Consider the following 9,515-nt stretch of genomic DNA (forward strand, 5'->3'; position numbering starts at 1 on the left):
TTTTTTCTCTCGCCGAAAATTCGAATTTCTTCCCGTCATATCTCTATCCGTACCTTGCAAATGAAGATAGTTTGTGCGGTTATGGTTTATGTTTGGAATCTGATAGGAGTTCTATTTGGCGAAAGTTGTGTGATCAAGTATTAAATGTTCGTCGTTATTCAAATTGGAAAAAATCGAGTGATAACAGAGAATGTTTTTAATTTCGTGGGGAAAAAATTTCTGAATGGGGTTACGGTGAGATGCGAAGAACACGATAACAATTGTGTGATTATTTTAAAAAAATTAGTAATATCTCAGGGAAGTAAAACAAAAAAAACAGATGTTTTTATAAAAAGTTCTATTAAGTAAGGATTTTTTTCGGCTGTTCCGCAAAGAAAATTAATTCATCTCTCAAAAGAATATAATTACCATAGAAAATCAAAGGAAAAATTGGATGAAATAGGAACAAACTGGGATGAAATAGGGATGAAATAGAAACAAAAGTCAGAAAATCGTGGATAAATAATTAAAAGTCGGTGGAAATAATGAATCTGGAGTATGTTAGTTTTTTTTCAATTGTTAATTGGAACTATGTTCTATCTTATGAAAATGAGTTGAATTGAATTTTAAAGAACAATTTTCACAAAATATGAAGACAATTCTTTGCTTATTTAGAAAAAATTGATGAAATCTCACTAAAAAACAAAAACAAATGTTTTTGGAGAAAAATTGCGCCAAGGACAAGTTTTCTTAGTTTTGAGGCTTTCGCGGCCATTATTAATGACTTGGTTGGCTTCCGGATGGATGCCGCGTTGAGTTTCAGCATTGCGCCGACGTTTCGCAAACATTGCAGTCTGCATCTTCAGGGCTATGAGCTCCGATTCTGAGCTCCGATGTGTGGGGGCAGTCCTTATATACCTTCCCTTGTGGTGGTGGGAGAAGGGGAAGGGGGGGGGGTCAGCCAATCATATGTTTTTAATTGATCAGCTGGTCAATTAAAAAACCGGGAGGACGGTTTTCCAAATGGGGTTCACTTGATATCCTCTGTCCCTGTTGAGGTTGTTAGGGTTTTTATGGATCTCCAAACCCTCTCGGTATTTCCTTTCGAAATACCCTTGAGACTTGGCCAGCATTTTGGCTTGGTCGTAGTGGATAGTATGTCCAGTATCCATCCAGTGTTCAGCCAGGGCAGACTGTTCTAAGTGACCGTATTTGGAGCACCGCTGGTGTTCTTTGATCCGTGTACTGATCTTCCTCCCGGTTTCTCCAATGTACACTTTCCCGCATGAGCAAGGGATCTCGTACACTCCTGGTGTACTCAAGGCTGGTCTTGGATCCTTCGCGCTCGGCAGCATCTGTCCGATCTTCTTTGGGGGTTGGAAGATCGTTCGGATGTTATGTTTACCGAGTACTCTGCTGATGCGTTCTGTTGTGCCTCTCAGATAGGGGAGGAGGGCCATTTTAGGTCTTTCCTGGTTTTCCTCAGGAACAGTCTCCTCTTGGAGAGATGAGAGCTTGCTCTGTAGCTTTTGCTTGATCTTTCGAATTTGTTGGATGTTATACCCATTCGTGGTCAGAGCTGTCTCAAGATGTTCAACTTCACTGTCAACGTTTGAGGGTTGAGAAATTGTAAGTGCTCTATACATGAGAGAGCTGATAACGGAGTGTTTCTGGGAGGGGTGGTGATGGGAGGTAGCATTGAGATACCTACCTGTGTGTGTTGGCTTGCGATATACTTGGTGGCCCAGAGTGCCATCCTCGTTGCGCCGAACCAGAACATCCAGAAAAGGAAGACATCTGTCCTGCTCAATTTCCATGGTGAACTTGATGCTCGTGTGCTGATTGTTCAAGAACTCCAGGAATTGAGTTAGACCAGTCTTCCCATGTGGCCAGATGACAAAGGTATCGTCCACATATCTGAACCACACAGAAGGTTTCTGAGGTGCTGACTTCAATACTTCGTTCTCAAAGTGTTCCATGAATATATTTGCAATAATCGGGGAGATGGGAGAACCCATTGCTGCTCCTGATTTTTGCTCATAGAATTCTCCTTCGAACTGAAAGTATGTAGAAGTCAGGCAGTGCTCAATTAAGGGAAGGAATTGGGAATAAATGTTATTGGAATTCTTGATGATTTCCAAGGTTTTTGAGATTGGGACGTTAGTGAAGAGTGATTCTACATCGAAACTAACTAAGATATCATCTGGAGAAGTCCGAAGATTTCTAAGTTTGTTGACGAAATCTAGTGAGTTCTGAATGTATGAACCGTTCAGGCCAGTCAACTTTTGGAGTGGTTTCGTGAGAAACTTGGCCAGCTGGTAAGTTGGCGCTCCAATGTTACTGACAATGGGACGGAGAGGAACAGACTCTTTATGGATTTTGGGGAGTCCATAGAGTCTAGGAGGGAAGGATTCTTTAGGAGTGAGGAATTTCGTCAAGTCAGCGGAGAGACCAGCCTTCTTCAGGAGATCAACAGTTTTTCGCTCAATTGTACGAGTAGGATCCTTCCTGAGCTTGACGTAAACTCTGGAGTCACCCAACATCGCACTGAGCTTACTGGAGTAGTCGTCCTTATCCATAACCACCGTGGCATTGCCTTTGTCTGCCGGAAGAATGATCAAATCATTATTTTCCTTTAGACTACGCAGTGCAAGGCGTTCCTCCCTGGTGATATTGTCACTAGGGGGGGTGGCCTTGTGGAGGATGTTGGACAACTTTCTCCGGATCTCGTTGCTGGTCTCCTGAGGAAGATGGTAAATCGCTGTCTCGGTGCGACTGATGATTTCCTCGGTGGGGATCTTTTTGGGGGCAACAGCGAAGTTGTGTCCTTTTGCCAACACAGATACTTGTGCTTCACTAAGCTCATATGTGCTCAGATTCTTCACAGTGTGAGTGAGGGTCGGGACTTTCTCCTGGGGGATCAACTTCCTGAACTTACCCCTCTGACTCTCAGTTCTCATCTCAGCTGTTCGGACTGCTTGTTCATTGGTAACACGATCAAGAGTCTCCCACAGCTGAGGTTCCAACTGCTGAGCCAGAAGCAGGTGAAGATCGAGGAGTTGTTTGGAGAGATGGGCCAGGTTCTTCTTAGCTGCTGTTATTCTCTCCTTGACCAGTCTCAGCGAAGCTTGGCGAAGGATGGCATTTGCCTGCTTCGAGGGAACAGGATTCCTCAGACGGAGGAATTTTGGTACCACTTGATGGTCACGGCACCTTTTCAAAAAAGTTAGGGAGCACAGTTGGACGTGCAAGGACTTCCTAAGTTTGGTGAATGAATTCACCGACCCAAGAATAGCCTCTCCGTGGAGGCGTTTAATCTTAGTTTTGAGGCTTTCGCGGCCATTATTAATGACTTGGTTGGCTTCCGGATGGATGCCGCGTTGAGTTTCAGCATTGCGCCGACGTTTCGCAAACATTGCAGTCTGCATCTTCAGGGCTATGAGCTCCGATTCTGAGCTCCGATGTGTGGGGGCAGTCCTTATATACCTTCCCTTGTGGTGGTGGGGGAAGGGGAAGGGGGGGGTCAGCCAATCATATGTTTTTAATTGATCAGCTGGTCAATGTCATTCTCCATCTTCTGATCCGCGCTAAGGACGTTGGTCCTGCTTCTGCTGATTTTTATTTCATAGAGAATTTTTTTCTAATCCTTATTCGGTTTAGAACTATTTTTCTCATAGAAATCCGATTGCGCCGTATGACCATTTATTCAACATTTCTGACTTGGCTTTTTTTTAATTGTTTGTATTTTTCAAAAATTTCCACTTTTCAGTAAGAACCAAACAAAACTTTTCCTTGGCGCATTTTTTTTCCAAAAACATTTGTTTTCGTTTTTTAGGTTAGAAATATACAGCTAAACAGCACTGCTGATTGCTCTAATCACGCAGTCGTCGAAATATTGATCTCAGTAGTTGTGGAGGGTATAACGGTCCCGAAGCAACAAGTCGTACCACCGAATGGAGACACTCTTGATAATATCTTGCTACTGTATAAAGACTTTTCATTACTGCGATTACTTTATTTTAATTTTAGTATTAATTAATTGGTTAATTATTATTCTTATTTTCGTCCAAACTATGTGTATTTGGTACTTCTGTTGTCGCCAACTTCAGCAAAGTTTGAATATAAAATTGGAAGTAATTACTTTATATTTCTGACCGATGGCGGTGCCTGTCATAAATATGTTTCGTGGCTGTGTGGTTAGAGTGTGGGATTGGCTTGCTGGAGATCCGGGTTCGATTCCCGCTTGGGGGGGGGGGTGTAGGAATTGAGGTAGTTGAGGGATGTAACAATTCACTAACAAATGTAATTTAGGATATAAATTATAGTTTAATCAAGACGTTTAGAATATATACAAAAGAGAAAGAATAATCAAAGTGATCTGATCGGAGGTCAGTGTTAGACTCTACTGACTATCTTAAATCACGTAAGACGGGAATTTGGATACGCATGACCATAGGTGTGAGCGAGAGGTATTTTATACTGGGCGCGGACAAAAACATGTGTACACGTCGCTAGATCCTTGAAGATGAAGATTGAACGTGTACCGTGACGTGCAGCGCGAGTCGGTGCGATCCTGCGGAAATGCTCGCGTAGATTTCTCACCAATTGCGGTGCTACTGCTGGTTGGTTCGATGGGATGAGGAATTCTCCGGGTAGACGCATCGGTTCCCCGTATGTTAGCTCAGCGGGAGTCGTTTGAAAGTCCTCTTTCCACGCCGATCTCAACCCTATAAGTACCAGGGGAAGTGCGTCGTCCCAAGCTTCGCCATGGCATCGCAGTGCTGCTTTCAGTTGGCGATGTATTCTCTCAACCATGCCGTCTGATTGAGGATGAAATGGCGTCGTCATCAACCTCTCGGTGCCCAGAATTCGCGGAAGCTCCTTGAAGGTGTCTGAGAAGAATTGACCGCCATGGTCAGATGGAATTCTCAGGGCGATGCCGAAGCGCGCGATCCAGTGATAAAGAATCGCATTAACTACTGTTGGCATCCTCGAGTCGATCAGTGGAACTGCTTCTGGGTATCACGTGAATCTATCGACGATGGTCAAGCACCAGCTGTGTCCTTTTGAGGCACGAAGAGAGACTAAATCGACGTGTATGTGTTCGAATCGTCGTGATAGTGTCTCGATGTTAGCTATTGGTGTGACCGTGTGTCGCGTTATCTTGTTTTTCTGGCACTCCAGGCAGTGTTTGGTCCATTGGGCACAGTCTTTGTTTATGCCAGGCCACACATAGCGTTGTGTCACGAGTTTTCGCGTGCCTTTGGGTCCAGGATGAGCCATTGAGTGCAGTGAGCTGCAGACCTGTTGTCTCAGCGGAGCAGGAACGTATGGGCGAACTGTTCCTGATGATACATCACAGTACAGTGGTTCGTCCATTCCTGGGAGTTGTAAGCGGTCCAGTCGCAGGTTCACGTCCGGTCGCTGAAGTAATTGTCGGAGTTCTTGATCGTCGCGTTGGGCATCTACCAGCTGCTGAGGTGTGACGGCAGTCGTGATTTCCTCTACTCGTGATAGGGCGTCTGCCACGACGTTGTCTGGGCCCGCGACGTATCTGATGTCCGTGGAAAACTGGGCGATGTAGTCCAGTCTCCTGTATTGCCAGGGGAGCTCGTTCCGGTTTCTGTTGGAACGCATGAGTCAGCGGTTTGTGATTGCTGAAAATTATCACATGTCGTCCTTCAAAGATATGCCTGAAGTGCAGTACTGCCTCGTAGATTGCTTGCAATTCCCTGTCGTAAGCCGTGCGTTTCTGCGAAGAAATTCCAAGTTTCTTGCTGAAGAAGGCTAAGGGCTTCCAGGAACCGTGGTGTTCCTGCTGTAGAACGGTGCCGATCGCGTGATCCGACGCGTCTGTGAAGATAGCCCACTCTGCCTCGATATTTGGATGAGACAACAGAGTGGCTTCTGCTAGCACTTGCTTGCTGCGCGTGAATGCTTCTTCAAGGGCTGGAAGGTTTGGAGACCAAGCTACTGGTTGGTTTCCCTTGACGTTCGTCCCCTGAGTCGCGGCGTTCAGCGGGGCGAGGATTTCTGCTGCTCCTTTGATGAACTTCCGGTAGAAATTTAGAGTTCCGAGGTATCTGCGTAGCGATTTGACCGTTGTTGGCCTTGTGAACTCCAGGATTGCGTTGACTCGATCCTTGGGGGGTTTAATTCCTTGAGCGTTGATCACATGTCCGAGGAAAAGTACCTCTAGCTGTCCGAGGACTGCTTTGGCGACGTTGATTATCAGCCCGTAGTCCTGGAGTCGTTGGAAGAGGATCGTCAGGTGCTCGCGATGTTGCTCCGCGTCGTCCGATGCTACCAAGATGTCGTCTATGTACGGGAACAAAAATGGTAGATCGCGTGTGACCTCGTCGATCAGACGTTGGAATGTCTGAGCTGTGTTTCTGAGGCCAAATGTCATGTATGGGAATTCGAAGAGTCCGAATGGCATGATTATTGCCGTTTTCTGGATGTCTTCGCGTGCCACTGGAATTTGATTGAAGGCTTTAACCAAATCTATGGTGGAAAAGATTGTTTTGCCATGAAGGTTGGCAGCAAAATCTTCTAGATAACAAACAGGATACTTATCTGGTATTGTCCTGTCGTTGAGTGCGCGATAATCACCGCATGGCCTCCATCCGTTGTTGCCCTTAGGAGCTAGGTGGAGAGCGGATGCCCAGGGACTTTCAGCTCTCCTCGCGGTTCCGAGCGTCAGCATACTGGAGAACTCCGCTTGAGCGGTTTTGAGTTTATTGGGCGCTAGGCGGCGAGCTCTGCAGGAGTTTGGTGGTCCTGGTGTTGTCCTTATGTGATGAACGGTGGAGTGCTCCACTTTTCTGAGCAATCCTCCCGGTTTTGTTATTGCTGGGAACTCTTTGAGGATCGACGCGTACGGCGAATCCTCGTTGATCTCGAGGAGCTTGACAGACGTCGCGCGGAATCGCGCGGACTGGCCATTCGATTGGAGGCCTGTCGCGCTGTCGATGATTGCTCCGCTTCTCAAGTCCGATAGCAGACTGAAGTGATGCAGGAAGTACCGATGATGGGTTTACTGATGTCTGCTTCGATGAATCGCCATGTGAAGTCTCTGCGGAGACCGAGATCTGGCGAGATGGACATGTAGCCGTACGTGTCGATGAGGGTGCCATTGGCCGCGAAGAGTTTATAGCCACTGGTCTCCCTTTTACTTGGTGGCCGCCTGCAAGGCGTGACAGAGACGTCTGAGCCTGTGTCCACTACGTATTGGGTCCCAGTCGTCCTGTCGGTGATAAATAGGCGGCGGGATTGTGATTGAGAGACGACTTCCGCCATTATTGTCTCTCTCTGGCGTTTCCCTGAAATTTACAACCGGGTAGGCAGCTACGGGCGTTATTACCATGTTTGTGGTGATACCAGCAGGTGTCAAAATTCTTTGATACTTTCCTCGAGCTGGAGCGTCGGCGCGAGTGGCTGCGCTGACCCTGTGAGCCGTCTCGACGTGTTCGTGAACGAGACCGTGGGTCGCGCGTTTGCATGGCGGCAACGGCCGCCGTCAGCTACTCAATTCGCTCGAGGAGCGCCGTGTTGACTGCGTTAGCTGGCGAGCTGGTAATTGCTGCAACGCTGTTCGGATTGAATACCTCGTGCACCCTGTCTGCTAGCTTCGCGAGATCATCAATGGAAGCGTTCTCCTGGGTGGCGAGTGTAGCTCGCGTCTGCTCGGGGAGATGAGACAACCAGCGCGTTTTCAGGACCTCGTCGTCAATGCCTGGAACAAGACTTTTTAAATGTCTCAGGTGTTTCGACGGGGTTCGATCCCCAATGCTTTCCCTGCCGAACAATTGGATGATGTTCGCAGTCCTGGATTTTGTGAAACATCTGATTAGTTCATTTTTTAATGTTTGGTATGGATTTGTTACAGGTCTGGAAACAATTAAATGTTCGACTTCTGTGGCATACGCAGTGTCGATCAGCGGTACCGTTTTGTTGTACTTATGTGACTCGCTGACGTATCCCAGGTCAGCGAACTGTGTCTCCAGCTGCGCTAACCATAGCGCGGGTTTGTCCGCGTCGAACGGCCTTGCGATGAGCTTGGGCCTCATTGTAGCCGTTCCTGTCGTTACAGTGGGAGTTGTCTGGATGTCAGCTGCTGTTGTTACCATGTTGATTTTATTTTATTTTATTTCAGAGAGAAATAAAATCCATGAATTTTATTTCAGAGAGAAATAAAATCGATGAATTTTATTTCACAGCGCGATTAAACTTAAGGAATAACTTGTGAGAAAAATAAAGGCTGTTGTAGTCTCTATTTGTCACCAACACAACACAACGTCTATGGGTGTTCGACAATGTGTCGGCGCGAGGTCACAAATATTCACTCGGATATCACTTTTATTCGGTTTGTTTTGGTTCCGCGAGAACAATGGGAAATCAAGGTCTTGACGCTCGGACGGTTGGAATGTTCCAGAAATCTCGAGATGCCGTCGTTTAAATACCGAAGCGTGGGTCACACAACGAAATTAATTATTTTCAGAAGCGTGCCACTTAACTAGGATGCACTCGCGGGATTCACTGCAGCACTTGAAAAACTGAGTCACGCGTGTTGTCCGGTAAAACGGATGAGGGTTTTCACTTTTGTCATTTAAAACGTCGAATTTCCCTAATTAGACCACGTCGGGGTCACCAATGTAGGAATTGAGGTAGTTGAGGGATGTAACAATTCACTAACAAATGTAATTTAGAATATAAATTACAGTTTAATCAAGACGTCTAGAATATATACAAAAGAGAAAGAATAATCAAAGTGATCTGATCGGAGGTCAGTATTAGATTCTACTATCTTAAATCGCGTAAGACGGGAATTTAGATACGCATGACAATAGGTGCGAGCGAGAGGTATTTTATACTGGGCGCGTGACAGAGCGCGATGATGTCATCGATGTCCAGTCCTCTCAGCGTTGTCGTATGCGTGCATGTGTTACGCGTTGGTGTGTGTAGCGTGACGCTACAGGGGGGGAGGGAATTTGTGACACTATAAATCTCACGGTTTCAATGTCGAGTGGGAGTTTCGCAAGAGACGACTGTACCTGGGCAGGTTTTTCCCTCAAATGAGGTTTTCCCTCGTCCTTCGGCGAATGCGATACAGGGCGTTAGGAGGTGGGAAGGGAACAAATCGTAAAGACCCAAAAGGGTATACGAGATGAAAAAATTTATTTTACTTTATTTTTCTGTCGAATTATATTTTCTGGTCATGTTCAATTGTCGATTCTTTTGATTTATTTGGGTCTTCCCAATCGAACCTATCATTGCATTTCATCTGTCATTTCGTTGATTATTTCCTCTGCGTTTATCGTTCGATAGTTTGTCGATAAAACCAGCTGGCGCCCAACATTTAACATTATTTATTATTCCTTGTCATCAAACTTGCGTTCCATGTGCCGTGATAGTCGTCAGACCCCGGCCGCGTCAGATGTGAATTCCTTCGCCTTTTCTCTTCCTTCAATAACATTTTCTTGATTATTAATATTGTCAATAAATTAAATTTATGCCATAGGTCCCCAGAATCACGT

The 9,515-nt window shown here is 46.0% G+C and overlaps 1 protein-coding gene across 1 annotated transcript; it reads right to left on the bottom strand.

The window, feature by feature from the left end:
- Nucleotides 1-7,502: 7,502 nt before the first annotated feature.
- LOC107045703 lies at nt 7,503-8,108 on the bottom strand. The gene has a single exon (XM_015268037.1). It carries the CDS (start codon nt 8,106-8,108, stop codon nt 7,503-7,505), a length of 606 nt encoding a protein of 201 aa, XP_015123523.1.
- Between the last annotated feature and the right edge of the window lie 1,407 nt (nt 8,109-9,515).

The sequence above is a fragment of the Diachasma alloeum genome, unplaced genomic scaffold, assembly GCF_001412515.2.
Source record: "Diachasma alloeum isolate Michigan unplaced genomic scaffold, Dall2.0 Dall_scaffold_01061, whole genome shotgun sequence".
NCBI lineage: Eukaryota > Metazoa > Arthropoda > Insecta > Hymenoptera > Braconidae > Diachasma > Diachasma alloeum.